Source organism: Erigeron canadensis, chromosome 3 (assembly GCF_010389155.1).
Source record: "Erigeron canadensis isolate Cc75 chromosome 3, C_canadensis_v1, whole genome shotgun sequence".
NCBI lineage: Eukaryota > Viridiplantae > Streptophyta > Magnoliopsida > Asterales > Asteraceae > Erigeron > Erigeron canadensis.
The window spans coordinates 40,689,372-40,713,569 of NC_057763.1; the positions used below are offsets into that span (position 1 = coordinate 40,689,372).

Here is a 24,198-nt window from a genome sequence, read left to right on the forward strand (position 1 = left end):
AGATTATATTTTAATATAAACTCTCCGTAATACGTTGAGAAAAATCTATGGCATGTGGTCTAAGTTTCTGGCCCTTTTAAAACGCACGTGTCAAAGTAAATCTTCCATTAAATTAGCGTAATATTATAATAAATAAATATACATACATAGATCGGCTTTTTTTAACTTAAAAAAATATAAGATTAATTAAAAAATAGAGAATTAATCAGATGAGAGAATTAGACTCAAAGAGGAGAATTAGGGATGCCAAATGTACCTCAACCCTCTCTTTTAGTTAGATTATAAATAGATAATTTGTAAAAGATAATTAAAAATTAAAAAATAAACATAATTTCCTATACTTGACATTTAACGATATATCTTTGATAATGTTGCAGGTTCATAACACAAATAAATTTATTTTCATTGATTTGTCCAATGATATATGTTTTTGGTTTGTAAATTATGCTAACATGTGCAAATGAATTTTTGATAATGGATAGGGGAAACACTAATCAAAAGTTGCATTTTTATTTATTGCAAAGTCATTGATCTGTGTTCAAATGAACATAATTTAAAATTATCATAAGCTATAGGTAGAAATATGACAAATGGTGGTGTCTTTCATAAAGTAAAATTTAGTGTTGGATTTGGATAGGAATTTGTAGTTTTTATTGTGATTGAATTTTTTAGAGTTCATATTGAGTATTTTTTTATATTAAATTTTAAATATCTATTTTAATTTGTAGTTGATATTTATATAAATTATTAATATTATACATTTGAATGGTAATTGATTTATCTTAGATACACGTGGACAAAAATTCTTAATACTTTTAATAACCTAATGTTTATCTAAGGATAGAAGTATCTATATCTATAAATATATTTATTAATATACGAGTAATAAAAGTCAAGAAAAGTCAAAATTAAAAATTTGAGTAAATTAAGAGTTGTGATTGGTTAATAAGTTATTAGAAAAACTGTGTTTTAGTATAATAAAAGATATGATACGGTTATTAACTATTATCTCTTATATAGTTTTTACTTTTTAAGTATTTTTTTTAGGTTAAGTAGAAATTTCTCATGCAAATACTATCTTATTTGTTAATTAACAACAGACTCTAAACATTTAAATCTGAATTAATTTGTTTAATATATATTTATTTAGACACCCACTAGTTAGTAGTTAAGTACTACTTACTACATAAATAAGAAAATAAACAAGGCTGAAAAAGTTTAGGGCCAAGATATTGCCCCGATACTGGTTTGATAGTAATCCTACGAGGCCCAGTTCAGCAATACGTAGTCCAAGCAGTTCCAAGTTAGGCCCATTAGTTAATTTGAAAGTTGAAACCCGGTTACTAATTTAGTCATATACTCATATCTAAAATCCTAAATCATACTAATATTTTGTTTTGAGGAAAAAAAAACAAAAAACAAAACTGATCGGCTTTTTGCTTAAATCTTTATATTCTTGGACAATTTGTTTACTTACTTCGTTATGGACTTATGGTATTTAGCAAGTTTAAGGTTGTGATTACACAAAAGAATGAATTACTATTATTATTATTTTTTTTGAAGGTGTGAATTAATTAAAATGTATAGTATTCATGTTTTTGACTTATAAAACTAATTGATTTAGCATATACAGCCTCATTTTGTTTTAGTGCAAGAAAATGTATTATAATCAGTTGTCAACTATATGCAGTGATAAATATATCACCCAAACTATAATATATTTTTATTCATTTAATCTGTATCAAAGGTATCTTTTTTGTACATGATATCAAATGGCTTAGATTTGGTGGGTATCGAAGTGAAAATTGACCAGAAAGCACTAAATCAAATAATGGGAATCATCAAACAAACAATCATTTTGTCAGTTTGGTGCATATGTATAGATATAAATAAATGAAGAAACAAAACGAATTACACAGGATGGGAATCGTTTGCTAGCTACTTGAGTTTGAATATAATTTAATAATGACTTTATTTTTCTTTTTACGTCTACGAAAACTTATGCGACCTAGCTAGCTAGCTAGAATAACATTTTTTTATGGTATAGGACAATATATAGCTGGCCGAATTTAACACGACGGTGAGATCGATATAAGTTCTATGATCAGCCGAACTGGTCTGGTCGTGAAGCTCAGAATATTGTAAGCATATACCATTAAGGGGTCGTGCAAACTTACTACTCACTGGAATCACAATAAGTGCGACATAGTACCAACACACATAGTTACAAATAATATAATAATTAAAATGCTACTATATATTTTGCTCTCAGTCTTGAGCATTAGCCCAATGGTTGAAATATCATCATCTTATTCATGAGGTTTTGAGTTCAAGCCTTGGGGAGGACATAAGGAAGTCGATCCTCTTATGAGGGCTTGACTTGGGTATACCCATATTCAAGTCTGAGGGGGCATGGTTTACCCCTATTGATCGTCGTGCCTTCAGGCGGATTAGTAGGGGTCCCCCCATCGGGTATTTGAAATAGGCATTTCTACTTCGAGGGAGCTCTATTGCGCGGACCCGGTTAAAACAACGTATGCTAGACCTTCCGTTGTCGAATCTCGACACGAAGTTTGCAGTGAAATTTACCTTTCAAATATATATATATATATATATATATTTTGCTCTCAAGAACTAATATAGTACCGTAATAACTTTTATCGAGAGATAATACGGTTCTTCGATCTACACGTCGGCTTTGAAGATAGAAAAATATGCACACTTTATCGACTGCTTTAAAGTGGGATTATGAATGTAAAATAATCGGTTTGCCAAAGTCTAAGAAACTAGCTAAATACTCAAATCTGCGGTCTAAAGTTTGCAAGTTTTTGCTTTCATTGTATTGTAGTAGTGTTTAATTACGGCTTCTAAATGACAAGAACATGTGCAACATCTGTAAGAATAGAATATTCCTTTTTCATTGATTAACTATATTCTTCATTTTATTAAATAAATGTGCAAATTGTCCATCTCATCAAATGAACCTAAGAGTGTACATGTATTAATTTCGCCGATAGACGTCATTTGGAAAAGAGAAATGTAAGGGCTGTATTTAACGTGTATAAAAAAACTTGTACATTCTATATTAAAAGCTCGTCTCCTGATTCTCATGGTAAATGTACAGATAATTTATACACCTTAAACACATCTCTAAAAGCTGTATTTAGCAAACCTCTTTGAAAAATAGATGTAATAATTAATGCTCGTTCAACTTAAGGCGGATCTAGGATTTGGGGATTTAAGACATTAACTAATAGATAGATATTCTTTGACTAATCCTTTAGATAAGCTAGCGCGCATGTGCCCAAATGATGATTAAGAACCAGCGCGCTTTATCTACTAGCTCCGAGTACGTACTTTTAATAGATAAAAAATGTTTGTTCAATTCATAGAGTAGTTTTTAATGTTGACCAAAAAAGGGGTCTAATAAATACTTTTGTATGAACCTGCAAAATTTACCAGCCTTGGGTACACTACTACTGAACTCTTTTTGAAGGATAAAAATGCATTGAATTGATATTTAGATGATTCAACAAGCTAGGCAACCAAATGAAGGGTGTATCTCTTGCATCATATCTCCACCCACTGCAGCCCCTCTTTGATGATGAACACTAAAAGACAAAAACCCTACTTCAAACCCTACTCCTACATTAACTCCAAAGCTAGACTGCTTCCAACATTAATCACAACAAAACAAAACCAGCATAGCACGTATATATATATATATGTCTAGCTATATATCCAACTTTATTTTTCTTAATATATACACGTCTAGCTAGATATACAACTTTATTTCTCTAAATATTAAGATAACGTCTATGCACACATCCTCCAATTCGGCATAAACACTCACTATCGTAATTGATAGGCTCTTATACGGAATGTATACTTGCTTTGAGTAGAAAAGTCAAAATACCATACAAGAAGTATCAATGTATAACTTCCCGCATGGTTGGTGTTTTAACACCTACTATATACACGGGATGTATAAATGTATACTTCTCGTATGGTGGGTGTTTAATCTTTAGCGTATGATGGGTGTTTAGCCGAATGGGGTGTTTCTATGTAAAAGATAAATCGCCTATATTGATATGTATTCAACTCCAAACTTAGTAAGAGTATAAAATTAATTAGCGTAGTACAAAATTTCTAATTCTTCAGCAAGATTAAATCTCGATATACTATAAGTAAAACCAAACATATATAGAGATCATGTACGTAGACCAAAATCAAGCTGATATGATGTTAATAACTAGCTAGCTATAGTATTATATCATGGTGCTAAATTAACAAGTATATATGCTTGTATATATTATTGATCATGCACTATATATTTTTCCTACATAAAGACCTGTTAAAAGTATGTTTAAAACACGCAGTGTCAAGAAAATAAATCTAGATTATATGTACTTCAATTCTAGGCGAAGTGTAGTTGAAGGCCGGGTTTAATATTGATTGATAATTAGAAAATCTGAACAAAAAAGAATGTTGATTTCTAACGACATTTCCATATCCCTAGCTAGTAACTTAGTCAAATTAATTAACATATCGCACGTACATTATGATCCAACACAATATATTGCTAGCTAATTGGCAATAAGACTTTTATGAATATAAATATACGCGCATGCAATGTACGTAGTTTTTGAAGAAGGTATAGTAGAGATCGATCGGGGAACTTATTTAGTAATTAACTATTATTATTACTACTAGTATTAAACAAGTTACAAAGGTCCAAACACATACTCGTATATTACAAAAGGAAAACTAAATAGAAAGAAAAAGTAAATTAAGACTGACTTGATAGTTTTTCACCACACCAATAACCCTATACAAACACACATGCACACACACACTTTGTTCCCATTTTTACCTCAAAGTGAAACAAAGAAGTTAGCTAGCTAGCTAGTACGACACACTTGGGGAACATTAAATTCCATAAAGATCGATATCTCAGCTCGCATGCACCAAACTTTTGATCTTTACTCTTTTTTTTTTATTATTTTTTTTTTATTTTATAATTTTCCAATTCAACACATGACATCTTTGAGAAGCTTGTACCTTCGAGTAGCAGTCTTTGGGGACGGAGCTCCGTTGGAGGACGATGACTTGGCCTTTTGATCAGAAGCGTCTTCGCGATCATGTTGCTTGATCAACTTCTCGCCCGAATATTCTGTCCGGTTGGCTTTTGAGCTTGATTTCTTTGAAGAACCTGCACCGTGTTTGGTGGTGGGCGTTGTCGTACCTCGGATCACTTCAGTTTGGCACCAATCACATAGCTCCGGAGGCCCGGATGCTTCGCTATAGTAGTTGCTACAATACCTGTACAATATATAGCATATTATGATTTAATTTCGTTAAAAGAATACTCCATATAGATATATATTAAGAGTATTTGTTAAAATGATTTTGATGATCAAGCCATAATTTAAAAATCATTATATATGTATATGTAGCAAATTAACTAGCAATATTAACGTAATATTGTATGTAATGACATAGCCATTAAGGTTAATATATATATATATACATACATAAGCAAGATTGTTATATGTAAGTACAATGACGTCGTATATATCTATAAATTAATAAACATGTAACGTTAAAAAGAATTTATGTATGTTTATCACCCTTGATTAAAAATTATATAGATTTTATAATTTGAACAAGTGCGATGTGCACTTAAACCAAGAAACTAGCTAGCTAGTCATAAAGAATTTATTTAAGAGAACAAAAAGATTTGCAGGCACAACACATGGTTTTTTTTAATGTATTTAAGGTCAAGGTCAACATAAAATAGTAGTAGTACAAAACTTAATTAATTAAGGGGTGGCGGTGGTGGTGGTGGGCTGAGCCATTGGCGGTTGTTGTAATAGTAGCTAATTAGTAATTACACACATATATATCTTCTCACCTACGCAAGCCATGATGTGCATACCGGCCGGCCGGCCTCTTCTTGATTCATAACATAAAATAAAATAAAAATTAAGGTTGTTCAAGAGTTTATGTTTCAAATCGATCATAAAAGTTTCAAAAGCTATATATATATATATGTGATTTAATTTGTATCTCTCTCTCTATATATATATATATATATATGCATATTTATAAGAAGAAGTTTCAATGTTAATTTGTCATGCATAAAAACTAACCTAAAGAGAATAGCATGAATATGAAAGGAAAGTTATAAGCTAGCTATCTAGATCGAAAAAATAAGAACAATATTAATAATATATGTTTGTTTGTGTACCATGGGAAAATCTTTTCTGTTTACCCGTTTATGTGTGTGCGCGCGCACGCGTGTTGTGTTGTGTGATATATAAATAAAGAGAAAGATGATGGAGAAATTAAACGTACGAGTGTTGGAAGCGGTGGTGGCACTTGATGCATCGGAAGATCTTGTCCGGGAAACCAACATCACCACACATGCAACAAATTCTTTCAACATCCACCATTATGTATGTTAAGACTTTATTTTGTAGCTTATAATTAATTATTCCTAGAGAGAAAATTTATAAGAGATATATCGAGGTAAAGAATTGAAGGAGAAAAAGAAGATTAATGAGATGATGATGTGTGCGTGTGTGTGTATATATATATCTTAGATTGGATGTAGATGTATACGTGTGTGTATAGAAAGTGTAGGTGGGGAGAAGTGGGGTTGCACAAGTCGACCACAGGTTGCTTGCAGTCGTTTTCAGTTATGGAAGAGAGAGAGACTCAATAATATTTTGCATTAAAATGCCGAATATGTCCTTCGTTCATGGATGGAGACATGATGCAGAAAGGTCTCATACATTAAGAAAGGAGTAGTATTAACCATCAATATCTTAACAATCAAAAAAAGTTAACCATTGCATTGTCCTTGTCCCCCTTTTACATAAAAAGGATAAGAACTTGAAAATACCAACACCACACACATGGGTACGGTTTTTGTGATTGTGAAACTTTTTAACTAAAATAAGAATATAAATAGTATATGTATTTTAATAACTAGCTAGCACATTATATTATAGAATAGAAGTTCTATATATCCCTTAGTTTTAAAGGATCATGTCAAACAACTTTCTTTCCTTCGGATTTTTAGCCGGAATAGTACTATACGTTAGGATAAGTTAATTAGTTTGGTGCGATGGCATAGGATTTGCAATCCAAATTTATCTAGTTCTTATCTCTAATTTCATGTATGATTTTTGTATGTATCCTTCCTCTAATGTCTTGTTACCAAGTTTATTTTAATTAGTGGCAAACTCGAACATTACCCATAGCATAATAATATTCTTAAAAATATATAGTCTTGATTGTATCCATGTAATGTAGCAACGACTAAGTTTTAACGTTTTATATTGATTTTCAAAAACTTTTGACAATTTTAATTACGACTTTTGGGAATTTTGAATATTTCATAAGCTTCATTAATTAATTAGAAAAATAATTTATAAGATTACAATTAACACCATCAATAAAGAAAACTACGTGCTTGTAAAAACCATTATGTACGAGTAATAAATAATACATCTTGACTCTTCCAATTTGATATCTACATATATATATTCAAATGGGTTCATGATAGATTTCACTTAATTAGTTGAGGCTACAACCGAATTGGTCTTGGCAACGGGCCCGAAGAAACGGTGTATTAATTGAAAGGATCGAACAACTACTTGAAGAATTAAATGACTTAATTGTGCTGGTTTCGATATATCATGGCCCATTGATACTATTTATATATCGCAATACGGAGCTTTATTAATCTTTTTGGTCCTAGCTAGAAATTAAGTAGTAGTAGTTCTTCATTAATTGTCAAAATTACGATCGAGGATGCACATCGGTCATTACCATCACCCCTAGCTAGGCCACTGCGGAAGAACCTAATTCTCACCAAGCAGGTCATCTTCTTGGTTAGTGCTTTTTTCATCAAAGGCTTCCCGGCCATTGGATGTATAAAAATTGGATCGACACGAGATATAAATGTTGTTGATCTTCACACATGTAATGCCCGGTTTGTGGCAATAGGGTCTTGAAATTGAAAGTTGGAGTTTTTTTCCAAATTGGTGTAATGAGAAAACTTATTTACCAAATTCATATAGTTTTAAAAATATTTATCATTTTAAATATCATATTTAATTATTATTATATATGAAAAAACAAAGCCGGATGACTAATTGTTTTATCTCAATGGCTCAAGTGGGGAAAAAATTATAAGAAACAACCAAGAAGGAAGTTGGTCGAATGACCTTAATTAAGGTCACCCATAATTTTCAAATTATAGATCTTCATAACAGCTTATCGAATTATTGAAGTACACGTATACAATTTCTATAAAAACTACATGTTTTACGTAACAATTCATATCATAACACACTTACCGTTATCACTTAAACGAAGCTTTTTTATATTAGTAGAAAATATTGCTTTTAAATCTATTGTAACTCTTATATATCTTGATTTTCGATCATGGTCTTGATTACTTTTCGTATTTTTAAATTTGATGTGGCTCTGACTCTAGAAATATAGAAAAACTACCATGCAACTTGTTGTTTACTGTTCGTAGATTTTCTAACCAATGTGTCATGATATTGTTTTCCATATATATTACGTACTATTTGTAAAACAATTAGGCCAAAACTTATGTTGCTTTTATAGGCATGCTATAAAAAAATTTTAAGTTCCAATAAACAATTAAATAAGATGTTTAATTGGGTTTTATACTAAAATTGTAAATATTTTTAAAATCATACTAGTTTGGTAAATAAGTTTTCTTATTACACCAATTTGAAAAAAAACTCTTGAAAGCTACCTATATTTTTAGAAAATAAATAAAGGAAACTAGATATAGAATTGAAATGATACTTATAAATCACTTGTTTAACAATATTTTCTATAAGATTCAGTTTTTACCTTCAAATCTAGCTTTTAGATATTTTAAGGTTATAAATCTACTAATTAATTAACTTAACGACACAAACTTATGCTCGATGTGTTACTCCCAAGTCGAAACGGCTGAACACCTCTTTCTATACTGCCGATTTGTGGATTCACTTTGCCAAACTCCTGGTGAAGTTTCACAGACAATATAATATATATATGAAACATCTCATGGCCGGAGGCACACAAAAAAATGTTCTCAAATAACATGAAGACACTTTGGACAACCCGAAATGGGCGTACTATATATCTTTTCCAATTAAGACCCCCTCGCTTCGATTTGCAATCAAGAAACTACAAGGAAGTAGCTTCCTTTGGTTATCTAGTCATTCAACCCCAGAGACATGCATCGGTTCGATTTGCAATCAAGAAACTCAAAGGAACTAGCTTCCTTTGGCTATATATCTAATCGTTCAACCCCAGAGACATTTGGTTGGTCCCAATATAATGGAACTCTTTTAATCATTAATTTTCCAGAATTAAAACCCATTATGCATGAACCTTGTACTATATATAATCTGAGTATGTGTTTTACTAGCCTCTTGCTAGTCTACATATTAATAATATTTGAATGTTGAGAGAAATAAAACAAAACAAAACATGAGGGGCATGCATTAGGCGTAACTTTAAGGCACATGAATCTAGCTAGCTATTTGGGTGGTAGCTTTACAAGCATAGAATTCGGCTAAAGTTAATACAAAGAATATATATGGAAGCTTCAATCTCATGTTTTTCTTTTAGGAAACCCATTTCCGGAACATGGTATTATTCGAGATACTACTAGTACAATTGATCAATTGTCCCTCTTAATAAATAAAATAATCTACTAAGCAAATTATTAACGTTTTGACAACCAAGAAATTGTGTTGCACGCTAGGTGAAGGGTTACGGGCAAAGGCATAGTGCTTGAAGGTGTTGGTAAAGACGGGCAGTGAACCGGTCCCTTCTTCTTTTGTTATTTATTATTTATTTATTTTTACTTTGATTGAAATGTTTGGGTATATTGTAGAGTATAATGAGATATTACATTTGAAAGTGACTATGTATGTAGAAAAACCGAAAAAGAAAACAAAAGGATAGCGAGAAAGTGATGCCAACGTGTCAATATTTTTTAAAAGTGATGAGTAAAGATTTACAAATAGTTTATACACCAACGGTATCACTCTCAAGAAGGCCATAAGAAAGACATATATGCAAAGACATTTCTAAATAGTCTGAAACTAGCTAGCTACGTACCTCCTAGAAATCTTGTGTATATATATATATAGAAGAACTTGATTGCAAGAACCATCGATCATTTTCACTTTAGCCTTTATTTCCACTTGCTATCTCGTACATTTCTTTGGTTTTATTCTCATTCCCGTGTATGGTATATATATAGACGATACCAAGAACAAAATCTTCTTTATAGATATGAACTTTCACTTAAACTAGTTTTGTGACAAAAAGATTAATATACGGAGTATATATGTCATTTTGCAATGGTAGCTTAATTAGTGTGAATAGACATGTAACATTAAACCAGAAAGGGAAAATTCGATAATGAGTTTGTTATCTATAGCGCTACTTATATGTTCCACTCAACTAGTATATTTAATTGAAAATAATAGTAGCCTAAAACCTAATTGACAATCGTTCTTGGACCAACATTTATGTTCAAGACTTGCCGTTAATTAACTTTTATATGCATGTGTTTAACCATTAAACACACGCTTGAATGGAGCATAAGGAATTAAGGATTACATTAAACAAAGCATAGTAGAGATCTCGAAGTAAAAACTTAAAATTACCAAAGCTTACTCTCATACGTGGGTAATAACAACCTAAAGCAAAATAACATGTGGGCAAGGAATGGTCAACTTCATTTTGTTGTTGTCATCTCAAAGATGGGAAGAATCAATTATTAATAGTTGTGGGCTTGTGGGCTTGTGGGGTGACCTTTTAGGATCTTCATCAATCCAAGGTACAATATTGTTAGTACGTATCTTTTAACTTCAAGTGTATTGCATTATACAAATATCATTATATGGTAGCTAGTTAGCGACCCATGTACGTATAGATTTCATTATCATATTTAATGACCAAAATTAACATATATGCACTAGTAGCTCATTAACCCGAGTTCAATCCGGACTTATAAATATAAGTTTGGTAATATTAAATTACGTTTATGTTTAAGAATTATGAGAACCATACGCATAAACTCGGAATTGTATACTTTATATTTCAAATAAATATAATTAGCTTATTAACCCGCATAATATGTAAATAATTTTAAAAAATATATATTAATAAAAGATGAAAATTTAAAAGACCATGTATAAATTATTAGAGTTTTAAAAAGAAAATAAATACTTATTTTTTAATAGAAAAGTACATCATAAATATCAAAAATAAAAATGAAATAAATTTAAAGAAGGAAAGTGCTTATCTATACTACATTAAAAATAAATAAATAAGCCCCCAAAAAATTAGATAAGTATATTTAATTAATATGAGAATTAAGCTAAAAAAAAATCATAAATCAATTTAAATTTTAAATAGGATGATGTTATAAATCAAAATAATAAAAAGAAATAACTAATATAAAAAGTCTAATAATAACAAGTAAGCATTATTTAAAAAATTATGATGTCGTAAGAATTTTATTTTAATTATATAAGAGATTCTATTAATTAAAATAAAAAAGAAAATGACAATGATGTATAAGTTGAATATACACTTTTTGATTGTTCTTAATATAAATAATAAATACAAAAAAAAATACAAATGTAGGTGACAAAAATTTTTTATATTCGTTAACCTAGCTAAGATTTTGCGTTATGTTCCTTATCTAAACAATATGAAAGAGAATCGAATTCTTGAGTTAATTACTGGGGAAATGGCATAAAAGTCACTCAACTTTTACCTTCCATTCAAGGTTCTTTTATTTATATTTTTTAAATTAAGGATGTAACTTTGATATCCTTTTTCAAAAAAGGACTTTTGTAAGTTATCAAATTACCGACTGATAAACCACACATAATAATGTAACATTATACAAAACTCTTTTGTTTAAAAAGGAAAATAAAGTTGTGTTCTTAAATTAAAAAATAAAAAGAAGGGTACGAACCTTGATTAAAAAAATAGGGAAAAGTTAAGTACTCCATCTTTTTATGCCTTTTGCCCTTAATTACAAGGTGAAGTTAATAAGACTAGCCCAAAGTATGTTGATAACTCTTCGCATTAGTATAAAATGAAAACCATAAGTTTAGACTATCTTATATATTATGATTAGATTAGATTGTACAAGACTAATTAAGGTTTGGTTTGCACCTTTGCAACGATGCTAAATCTAACGTAGCTATATATAGTTTAAAGGCTGGATTGAGAAAGTGTAATCTGGATTATTCAATATTATTTTGAATTCACGAGACCATTGTTATAAATAATATAATGGATTAATGGCTCTATTTTGATTTTAGCATTACGTCATACACTTAGACACATAAAGATCGATCAACACCAATTCTTACAATATTTTCCATCCAGGTTACATGAATGCTTAGGAAAGTGAAGTTTGAACATCTATCCATCTTTTGGTAGCCTAGATGGTTCGATCATGATTATCTATATTCCCTTATAGAAATTATTTAGCCTCCTATTTTTTGAGAACGTTAAGGTTTTTTGTGACTTTACCCTTTCGCCCTTAAGTTGTTAACCATATTTACCTCATTTCACTCACGATTAAATGTAATGCAATCAATTCAAATATTCACCTCGTATTTCCAGAAACTAATTCGCGTTTTATTTACGGTATACCTAATCTCCTAAAACATCTACACTACCCTATGCATCAGTTACTTATATCACTCGATGTCGCAATTGTCACCAACAGTCGTCTCCACTACCACATCATCAGCACCTCCATTACTGCTGCTCTGTGGATACCATTCTAGTGATCACATACAACCCCATCATACGCTTTAAAGTATTCATGAGCTTAATTGACACATTTTCCGCCATGAATGAGTTCAACATCAGGGGTTATAAACAAGAAATTGTCCTTAAATTGTTGTCTAAAATAAATCAAGATTATTATGATATATATGATAGTGATGATTTATTTAATTTAAATAAAAGATATATATCACAATTGACATACGGCTTTCAATGGGTCCACAAGGTCAAGACTAATGAGATGTGAAAAGCCCATAGTACATTCTTAGGCCTTTAAAAAATAGTGGGAAATTATTAAAGTTACAAAAGCCCAAATCCAAAAATGGGACCCAGTTTCAACCACTATACAGGAAAAAGGGAAGCCAAGGAGTGTGTGATTCACTTCAACATGGGGCCACTCCCTATTTTATGATGAGGTGGTATGGGCCATAGAGTTGAGGTGTCTAAAAATCTGTATCAATCCACAAATCAAACTAATTTTCCATTTTTTAGTTTCTAAAGTAAAGATTGGTGTACAATCGTGGAATACTGTATATGGGGAAACGGTCATGATATCACCGTATACATCTTAGTAAAAAAAGACTTTTTTTAAGTAACATGAATTGGGAAAATCTGTTTACCCATTTTTAAAAGAAAGACTAGTTTTGATACATGTATGGTCTTTACGTTCAATATGCTTTTGAAATTCTTTATCGTTCAAGCGAAACAAATGCTGCTTTTATAAATAACAGATATCGGTTTCAATGTGGAAATTTGTTAGTCGTCGATACAAATTAATGTTCACTAGCGAATATTGTTTGTTGATGGTCATGTTGTTTCAACTTGAAACACAGGATTATGCTACTCAGAGTTGTTGAAGCCTAATGTAATCCTGACTGCGTAAGAGTTAGATATGTCAAGAGTAATAAGTCTAGTGAGTAGTAAAATGTAAAGAGTTTGTTAGTTTTCAACATCCAGCCTAACCTGACTGTCATGTACCAAAATCTCATCAATTTTGACATTGTTACTCGACCTGTCGATTTTCCAACCTTTAAACAAGGAGGTCATTCTCACGATGCTTTGTGATTGGCAATTCTTAAGTGTTGATTGACTAAATCATGGGTAATCAAGATTCAAGAAATAAAGAAATGGCATAAATCAATGGTCATTCTATCACAGTGTCGGTGTAACATTAAATCAATGGAAAAAGCTCCATAAAATGATACTTTATGACACAAAATCAAGTGTTATAGCCTTATAGGTATCACTACACACACACACACACACACACATATATATATACAGGCAAAATCTACCACAACTAAACTTTAGAAATGACCTTTGTATAATTGTATGGCAAACAGATTAGCACCCTATCACTGAAGTCCTCAGAAGCTTTTATGTTCATGCAGGTAAGATTGAACAGAAATCTTGATACAAACCAACTGAATGCAAGAGAAAACAATCACATGTAAATTCATTTTAAAAAAGCAATAACTAGAGATGTGGCAGTTTAGCCCTATTTACTTATGAATGGGTCGAATTGGGCATGGTAATCAAAAATACTAGCACAAAAAGAAAGGGGTCCAAAATTGCCCCAAGTATTAGCTTCGTTATTTTATTTGACACTCTCTCTTTATGTCACTGGGAACTTTTTCGACAAAAAGCAACTTGGGTCAACTCAAGACACAACTAGTTCTGTTTTGACATGTAACAAAGTAACAAAGGAGCGTGATCAACCCAACCATGTTGCCATCTCCATAAATAAGATTTTGTTACCTCTCACTCTTTCCATTCGTAAGGAGCACGATCAACAACCAAGTAGTCTCCTCGTATATCTTTAGCAATTCGAATATCACTATCCAAATAGATTGAATCAAACCTGATCCATGATACAAGAATCAGCACAGAGCTTATGAACCAAGTTATATTAAAAGGAAAACACATACTTTTAAGTCAAACAAGCTAGTCTATATATTAAAATTAAAAAAGTTGTATATGTTTTGGTTTGATAAGAGACCTGCGTTAACTACTTTGAACTTTTCATCTTATGTCTATGATGAAATCATCACCAGGAAGCTATTTGTTTGATTTCAAACAGGAAGTTATTCTTATTAGGATGGAAGGAGACATTGGAGAAAATATGTACTACTAATCAACCTTTATTCCGTCCAAGAATAAGGGGCACGATCAACAACTAGATAATCTCCTCTAATATCCTTTACGACCCGTAATTCTCCATCAAGGTACACAGACTCAAACCTACACAAAACATAATTACTTCATTTTGCATCACGAAAAGACACATAATAACCATATATCCAATTAAACACTTAGCCAGATTAATGTAATCACTTAATGATAACAAGTGGAAAAAATCCAACAGACAACACGCCATTCAGAGTTTTACATATTCAAATAGTCACTCGTAATTTTGTTAAGCTGAAAACGGTCACGGATATCAAAAGTTATTTGTTTGACAGCTAGCTCCATCGTAATTTTTGGAAACAGTCTCTCTACCTTTGGGTTGGGGTATTACTTATGCGTCTTACCTTCCACATACCTCGTGCACTCGTGGGATTGGGTATTGCTGTTATTTTTGTTAGCCCCATCATAGTGCCTCTTATCAAAATAGTTGTATAGTAAATGACCTATATGAGATATCCTATACTGAATTGTCACTGATATGTGTTTTCTAAAATTTAAACACCAGTTAGAAACTTAGACCATAAATCCATAGTTAAGCAAAGGTATAGCACCTTGTTGCTCATGGAATGCATATGTAACAGAACCAAAAACGTAAAAAAGTAGCTTTCTACCAAATGCATAGTAACTTGAAAAGGAAACCATAAAACTCACCATCCTTTGCCAAATGGTGGCAGGGGAAACTCCCAGTCTTTTCCACGTAAAACTGCACTTGTAAACCTACAATAGAAACATGTATACTGAAATACAAAAAGATTTGCAACCCACAAGAAATATGCATCGTTGATTTCTAGGTTCAAGCGGGGTGAGATGTAGACAGTCATGCCTCTACCCGAGGGTAGAGAGTACAAGCCCTATTTTGTTCGAATTAGACATCAAAAAAGTTTGATACACCAAATCAAGGTCATGAGAGTTGAAATGTTGAATAAGTATAATGACATAACAAGACAGTATATTTCTATGCATTTAAACTATACTTATCACATTTATCAGACATATATAAACCACTTCAAATTTGCTTAGTGTCCGGTCCCTAATAAAGCCTAATTGCAATGGGTCTATATTTTAATAGCCGTTTAATAAAATTAACGAAAGTAATAAAGCTGAAGCAAATGAGTACTCAAGTTTAACATATATACCTAAAATCAACACGTTGTGAAGAAGTGATTTCGATATCAGACCTAACAAAAAAAACACCATCCGGAGGGAAAGTAATCACATTGTTCAAGTTTCGTTTCTCGACATCGATAACTTGCAAAACATCTCCAGCTTTAGTACCAAAGAAACCGGCATTCTTGATGATAAAAAGTTGTTCTTTCTCGGTGGTCCAAAGCAACCGCCACGTGCCAGAGAGGGAAGCATTATTGGTGGTGATCTGATCACGGTTTAGCAGCGCGATTGTGTCGATAGCATCGGTTATCTGCAAAAGCTTTTGAGGGTCAGATTGTGTGGAGATGCCTCTGTTTTGATTGGAAATTAGATCAAGGAGGTTGGATTTAGCTGAGGATAGAGACTGTGATTGTGATGATAGAGAGGAACGGGTGGTTCCGGGTCGGACTCGGGTTGGGGTTACATGGGGTCTGGAGGTTTGGATAAAAAAGTTGTTGTTAGAAATGGCGGGAAGGGGTGATGATGTTGCAGCCATGGGTGGGAATGGAGAGATGTAGATGATGATTGTATGGTTGTTGGGGTTCTTATATTTTCTTTAATTTTTTTATTTTTATTATATTATTTTATTATTGGTATATATATATATACTAGTAAATTGTCCCTCGCGTTGCTTCGGGACAAGATTTTCAGACGATAAAGTGTTGAATATAAACATGATAAAGTCATCAACAAACATAACTTGTAATTGTTGCTATATACATAAGTAAAGAAAATAAAACATATAAAAACAGTATGAATAGTAAGATTTATTAAAGAAAAAACACACACACACACACAAAATAACTATGTTATTGCAATGACGGTGATGTAATAAAGTGTCATACTTTAAATGTTAAATTAATGTAAAGTGTAACAATGATTTAAATTATTATAGTTTAAAGGTAAAACTGCAAATGTGTAAAAGTTGTTTGATAGAATTATGAGAACCCAAAAGTTTTGTATCAAAAGTTTATAAACGAAAACTTTGATATGGGACAAAAGTTTGACATAAAAACTTTAGGGGTGCAAATGAAAAAAGACCAAAGTGATGATAAAGCCTTAAAATTGAAAATGTTAAAAGTTAAAAAGGGTTGTACATTATGCTTCAAGAGTTGTATATTGCATATTGGTTTTTAGAATATATATATATATTATTTTTTTTTCTTTTTCCTGTACATTTTGGTTCGTATCAAATGTTTTAAATGGGTTAATATTATGATAAATGAAATTGGTATCATTTTTTTTATTAATCTTTTAAAGTTATGCATTTGTCACTTGTATAATATGCTATAAATCTTATACAGTTTGATAAAACTATCAAAATGTTTTGTACAAAATATCAATTCCTTTTGTATTGCATATATTAATTAATGTTTATCTATGTTAATTAATATCAAAACCTGATAAATTGTTGGTCATCAAAATTGGTATAGTGCTCCTCAATGATGAAGGTGTTTTAGTAATCAACATCTTGAATCCCAAATGAGGGAAATGAAGTCTAATCCTACGAGTGTGGAAAGTAAATCTTGAATCCCAAATGATGGAGATGAAGTCTAATCCTATGAGTATGGAAAGTAAATTGAATTGAGAAGCAGAAAATAAAATATTAATGTTATTATGTTAATATTATTTCTTTAAATTTTTTTTTTTTAACGGCTCAATGTTAATATATTAAATCATAGTGAAAAGGGAAATGATATTGCTACAACACAGTTTGACAATCTACAACAATATCAGTATTATGGAGTTGTACCATGTGCAATAAAATTTGTATCTTTGTTAGAGATTACAAATTTATGTTGTAGAAATATCACCCCTAGCGAAAATTATGTACTAGATAGGATCAATTTAACAACTCCAATCACATAAGTGCTAGCATAGTTTTGACTTTGTGACTTTGGAATATGAATGATTCCATTTTGTTACAAGTATATGCCTATAAGTCGGAAACATATTAATCAATGGTTTATTCAAAAGAGATATATATTCAAAAGGGAATAAACCATTGATTAATTAACTATGGAATTGTTATACTTAAGTACTGGATTGTTGTTAAGTTTATACTAATGTAGCTTGATAAGAAACTTAGGCCCATTTATTTATTTAATGGTTAGGTAAGATTAAGTGGTTGAATAGATAAATGATATTAGCATTGATTAAATAATACATAAATAATTGAATCGTTTGTTTTTATTAAGTTCAAAGGTAAAACATCTTAGGCCTTTCCCAACTGTCCAAATTCTCAACATTTTATCAACTATCATAGCGTCAGCGTGGTTGTTCAATAAAGAGAATTATGATTTCTCACCAAAATATGGTAGAAAACGGATGACATTTTATTTCATGTTGCTTTTTTTTGTTTTTTTATGTGTGAAATATATGAGAAATAGGTATATTTGATAGTGATATTTTTTGGAACATGAAATAATAAAATAATGTATCGTTAATGTGTTCATGAGAAAAAAAAAATATATAGTTGGGTAAGCCCTTACATGACGAATGGGTTAAATGTTGTTTTTGCTAAGTCCATTAAATTGCAGGTAAATCGGGCCTTAGACTTTGTATGCTTTTAACATATTGATATTTGATATCATGCTAGTTAGAGCTGGCAATTTCCGACACAGACCTGTTAGTACGACACGACACGACCTGTTTTTTTTGTGTTTCGTGTTTGGCCTTAACGTGTTTCGTGTCTTAACAGGTCCGGATCTGTTAAAACACGAATAATTATCGTGTCTTAACAGGTTCGGACCTGTTAAGACACGATATGACACAATAAGACAAGTAGTATATATATGGGCATGTTAAAGACACGTTAAAGACCTGTTAAAGACACGTTAAATACATGTTAAAGACACGTAAAGGACACGTTAAGACACGATGAGACACGTTAAGACACGAGAAGATACGTTATCAGGTCCCTTAACAGGTCCCTTATCGTGTAACTTTTAACAAGTCTCTTAACAGGTCCCTTATCGTGTAACCTGTTAAAAATCGTGTCGTGTTCGTGTTTGGAAAAACTGACACGATTAGTTATCGTGTCGTGTTCGTGTTTAACCCTATCGTGTTCGTGTCTTATCGTGTTCGTGTCGTGTCAGACACGATATGCCAGCTCTAATGCTAGTGATATTACAAGTGTCCCTTTAATCTCTTTTGCTTTGTCATTAATGTTTATCTACTTAGTTTCATATGAAACGGTTTAGAAAAAATTATTTGAATTTAAGTCATATATACATATCAAATTTAAACCTTTTTGTTGTAGTCTTTTTTTCATACATATTATCTGTACATAATTACATACAGTTGTATTGTAGATGTCCTCAATCATACATCCAAAACTATTGCTTCAGTAAAAAAAACTTCCATGATCTATATTTCTTATTAAAAAAAACACACCCATTTTCCTTTCTTAAAAGAAAAAAATAAAACTCAAATGATGATTTAAAATGCAAATTTTACCCCCAATAAATTTTTTTAAATATATTTTTATTGCTTACAATGTAAAATATCCTTAACAAAATAACATATAACATATATTCCTCAACTCCTAAATTAAAAACATTATCATCCCCCCTTACATTAATTACAATTACATAAATAATCTACATTACCTGTCGCCTCCGTTGTCACCACCAGTTTCCACCAGCACCAATCACAATTGGCACTATCATACCGCCGTCATCATCGTTGTCGTATTATATGGAAACCCATATAGCAGTCAATTACAGAAATATAAAAATGATTGCTTTTTTCCTATTAACTACCTTGAAAATCCTAAAATAAATTCACTAAATCCATCGACAAACTTTCAATTATCTATACTATATTATAAAGCAGATCTCCTATGTTTACATTTTAAGTTTCAATATTTACTTTCCCAAAATGCCCATATTTCAATTCTATATTTACCTAGCACTCTTTCTCTCTCTCCTCAAATCTCAACCAATCATTTATTTTCTCTCTCCTCCATAAATCATTTAATCCTCCAGTTCATTCAAAATCTTTTATCTCAAAAACCGTACACCAATAAATTATAAAAATTATATGGGTGTTCTTAAAATTTCATACTCTTTCATTAGAGAAGTCATTCGATATACTTTCGACGAATTTTTAAATCCGAGGGCGGAGTCCGTACGGCTAAGGCATTTGGCTATCACACTCTATGACCTATCACCCTCATCATCTCACCACCGCAACGCGCAGGTACTGCTCTCGTTACTATAGTTACTTCCAGCATTGGCTTTCCAAATATATACCGGTGTACATATCAATCCCAATTTCAGCAACTATCATTTCAACAACAATTTCAAAATTTCCATCCACTTCATCGCCAACTCCAAATAATAGGTAAGTTCTTGAATCATCTTTGGCAACGACCAAAACTTGGAGAAAGAATTAACTTACTGAAGTAAAACAAATACGACTACAAAAGCGTCTAGTGAAATAACCACCATAATCTAATATGTAGTGAAAACGTAAAACTCTCTTTGATTAACTATAACAAACAGTAAGAAATGCTAGTATGTATTTGTTTACATTCAATTTTATTTCTGTCAATAAAAATTTGATTGGTTAAGAAAACTAGAAAAGTTGTTAGTTTTATTCTTTTTGAACAAAATATTGCTCAACATATGGGCACACGTGCATTGGTTGACTATAAATTGAATGGTTTCATGTGCCTCGTTTTCATAATACTAAATTCCCCTTGTGCAAATTAATTATATCTTGTAAATGTGCACCCTCAGTCACTTAGTCACACGTTAATTAGTTGAAATAAACACTTAAATAATTTTGATTTTTTAATACACGAGTCGTTTCCTTAATTATTTTATTTTAATGAATATCAAACGTATCGCATTTTATTAGGGAGTTGTTTCTTAAGTGTGATTGGACAAGACTCCAGTTGATAGTAGTATCAAAATGGATGATCTTTTGGGATATATGTATCTCGGTTGTGTTGTATAAAATCGAATAAAAAAACAATCCGATTAAGAAAACGCTTATATTTTTTTTTTATCCCTTTACAACTTTACATGCAAGTCGAGAAACAAATAACTAATTGCCATTCGAAAAAAAAATAAATAAATAAAAATGATTAGAGTATTTTATTGGGATTAATAATACTTAAAAACTATAATCTATCAGAAAAGCTGTAGTTAACGAGTGGTCACATGAAAATGCACGTGATTAGTTTTTGTTTGTGCATTGGGATCATCATCCCCTATCTTTCACTCGTCACGTGATTCAATAGTGTCGGTCACGTGATTTTTCATTTTTTTTAAACTTAAAAGGACGTGACATCCGATGTATGTTTTCGAGCTTCAACGTCTTTAAGAAATACAAAATTGATATAATAGTAAATACAGATTTCATAATCAAGCTTAACACCACTGGGTGACCACTCTCGTATGTGAATACAAAGTGAGTTGTTACACACTATATATCTTTATTTTACTGAATTGTTTTTTATCTTGCGATTTGATGAATGGTTGTAATTTGTCATTTCATGATTTTCATCTTATGTGTACATATTAGATTTTTATCTCGCGAAAACGCGGGTAAGTTTAAAATTGTTAATTAAATAACTTCTATCACTTTTAGACTGATACAATTAGTTGATATAATCTCAAAGATACAAATAGAAAACAGAAGATAACTCTAGAAGCCTATGTCTTCGAAGAAAACCACTGAAAAATAGTTCCGCGTATAGTGCGTTAAGGAGTTGCTGCAAATCAGCTTCAGCTGCAACAATAGAAACAGTTCCAAGTATAGGATTAAGGATCCCAAACATGATTTTAAAATAGAATTGTATAAGATGTTGAAACTATGATATTAGTTGCATACGATCAACCCTTGGTCTCATGAGCTCCAAACTTATAACTTAAACACTACCCCTACCAATAAGAGTAAGAAGAAAAGGACATAGTTTAAGAATGAACCTGATAGAAATACATATGATAGATACACTGGGTATATATACAGGTTGAATACCTTCCCATACACTTGCATCATACCATATTGTCAAGAAAAATTGAAGGATTTAGTCACATTATATTTAATAAAATGAGTATATTATCAAATGACTTGATGTTTCAAAGTTTATAGGATCTATATCCTTTAATAGATTAGAAGTGTTTCGCGCAGACGCAAACTTACCTAACTCATTTTAAAAAATTGGTTATATATGTTTCAACATATCTAACCCAGCCTACCCCAACCCGCCAATCCCGTTATGACCTGGACCCATGTTCGCCCATTACATGACCCATCCATTTCTCCATCTTTACTAAAGCAAAAATACCTTCATTCTTCTGTATCAAGCCGTAAACTGATCAAAGTTAGTTTACTTGCAATGGCATATACAACCTGGTCAAATTCTTGAGTCTTAAAAATTCAATTAATTACCAGGCTTGGCATTAATAAATGTAATCATTATTCTGTAATCTTTTAAAACCATGAATCATTATTATGTAACCATTTCAAACTCCCAACTGTGATCCCAAACTTACTTTAAATACCTCATCAAGTGAGACATCATTATAGGCTAAGTTCACGACTTGATAATATAATGTAACAAATAATTTTAGTACCAGCCTTCTTTGTCCAGTAGCTATTGTTTCTAGAGAAAAATGATGACTATAAATACGGATTTCTTCATGAAAGACCAGTTTAAGTAATCATTTTAATCATAAACACGGGTGTAAAAGAAAACCATGTATTAAAATATCACACACACACATCCGTAGAAAACCTTTTTTAACCAAAACATTCTTTTTCTTGATTTAAAAACATCAAAGGTCCAATATGACTTGACTTAAGTCAAACCTGCACTATCAAACCCATTTCCATCAAAAATATCATTACGCCCATTTCTTGAAGAATATAGTTTTTTATCAACCTCAAATCACAGCTTTCTTTCGGGGGCACATCAAGATTTTCGGTGCTTATGAATGCAACCTCTCAAAACCCCATACAAATTTAGTATACAATAATGAAATTGATAAGTGGTCACTTACTTGCAAATTGAGAGCTTCACCACCATTGAAAAGATTATAGTCTTTCTTGGGCGTTCTCATGTAACACCTTAATTAAACGACTAATGAGAATCGACACCAAGAACCAGACCTAACTGCATTGCCAATTTTATAACATCACTTTGAACACATATGCCTTCTCGGAATGAATTGGGTATTATATACATAGTTCAACCAGACATTATAGAAATGCCATAACAGCTGCCTGGAATGAGAGGTTATTAAGCTATCGTATAAGTTAATAGTTGTGTTAAAAAGATGAGCAAAAGAAGGTTGGGCGGTTTACATAATTTGTCACTTATGGGTCAACATGGCTTGTTTTCATCGGTAGAACCTAGCATCTCCGTCACCAGAAGTTGACACTCCTCTGGACTGCCATAGCCCATAAGTCAATCATTTCACGATAATATTGGAAGAGAACTTCTGAAGACTCATCTTCACTATTTGTCCTGCAAGCAAGCAGATAACAGCTAATCGCTCGTGTGGTTTACCATGTTGCAAGACATGCCAATCAAGCAAAAAACTATGAGCATTGAGCAAAGTCTGAAGTTGCTTTTAGTATTTACTTGAATCACATAGTTACCATATTGGTTTTGTGCAAGATTACAAACTGAGTTCATGATTTCATCCATTACAAATGTGTATTTGAATCATTATGGTACTCCAAAAAGCCTCTGTCAATATCAATTACGGTTTATGCATTTCCAATTTAAGCATAAGAATATATAACTTATCAAGTTTTTATTTTACCTGTATGACCCAGCAGCCATAAGGATGTGATGAAAGGGAACAACTTCTCCAAAAAAGGAGGAAACCATAAGTTGGATCCGATCTTGAGGCGCATATTCAATACACTTCTAGATAACGTTATTGCCATTCAAATCACGAACACATGTCATGACTGGACCATCAAGCTCACTTATTATTGCAACTGAAGGTTGCAACTCGAATATGAGGCATCTGA

General features: G+C 31.5%; 2 protein-coding genes across 3 annotated transcripts; both read right to left on the reverse strand.

Annotated features, from left to right (window-relative positions):
• Positions 1-4,670: 4,670 nt before the first annotated feature.
• Positions 4,671-6,573, reverse strand: LOC122593875. The gene is made up of 2 exons (XM_043766329.1): positions 6,358-6,573; positions 4,671-5,322 (listed from the first exon to the last, which is right to left on the reverse strand). Exons 1-2 carry the CDS (start codon positions 6,453-6,455, stop codon positions 5,031-5,033), a joined length of 390 nt encoding a protein of 129 aa, XP_043622264.1. The 5' UTR covers positions 6,456-6,573; the 3' UTR covers positions 4,671-5,030.
• Positions 6,574-14,033: 7,460 nt separating this feature from the next.
• On the reverse strand, positions 14,034-16,724 carry LOC122592689 (probable plastid-lipid-associated protein 11, chloroplastic). 2 transcript variants are annotated; one of them, XM_043764975.1, is made up of 4 exons: positions 16,191-16,723; positions 15,706-15,771; positions 14,626-14,728; positions 14,034-14,291 (listed from the first exon to the last, which is right to left on the reverse strand). In XM_043764975.1, exons 1-3 carry the CDS (start codon positions 16,694-16,696, stop codon positions 14,629-14,631), a joined length of 672 nt encoding a protein of 223 aa, XP_043620910.1. In that variant the 5' UTR covers positions 16,697-16,723; the 3' UTR covers positions 14,034-14,291; positions 14,626-14,628. The 2 variants fall into 2 exon arrangements, with proteins under 2 accessions (XP_043620910.1, XP_043620911.1); XM_043764976.1 differs by lacking the exon at positions 14,034-14,291 and adding an exon at positions 15,007-15,108 and having other exon boundaries at positions 14,636-14,728; positions 16,191-16,724.
• Positions 16,725-24,198: the final 7,474 nt, after the last annotated feature.

Bases quoted from the DNA above. Each gene is read 5' to 3' on its own strand.
- LOC122593875 (XM_043766329.1), bottom strand. From the start codon at position 6,455: ATGGTGGATGTTGAAAGAATTTGTTGCATGTGTGGTGATGTTGGTTTC. The intron at 5,323-6,357 runs GTACGTTTAATT...TATATTGTACAG, and splicing joins CACCACCGCTTCCAACACTC to GTATTGTAGCAACTACTATA.
- LOC122592689 (XM_043764975.1), bottom strand. From the start codon at position 16,696: ATGGCTGCAACATCATCACCCCTTCCCGCCATTTCTAACAACAACTTT. The intron at 15,772-16,190 runs GTATATATGTTA...TTTCTATTGTAG, and splicing joins TCACAACGTGTTGATTTTAG to GTTTACAAGTGCAGTTTTAC. The intron at 14,729-15,705 runs GTGAGTTTTATG...ATCATGGATCAG, and splicing joins CCACCATTTGGCAAAGGATG to GTTTGATTCAATCTATTTGG.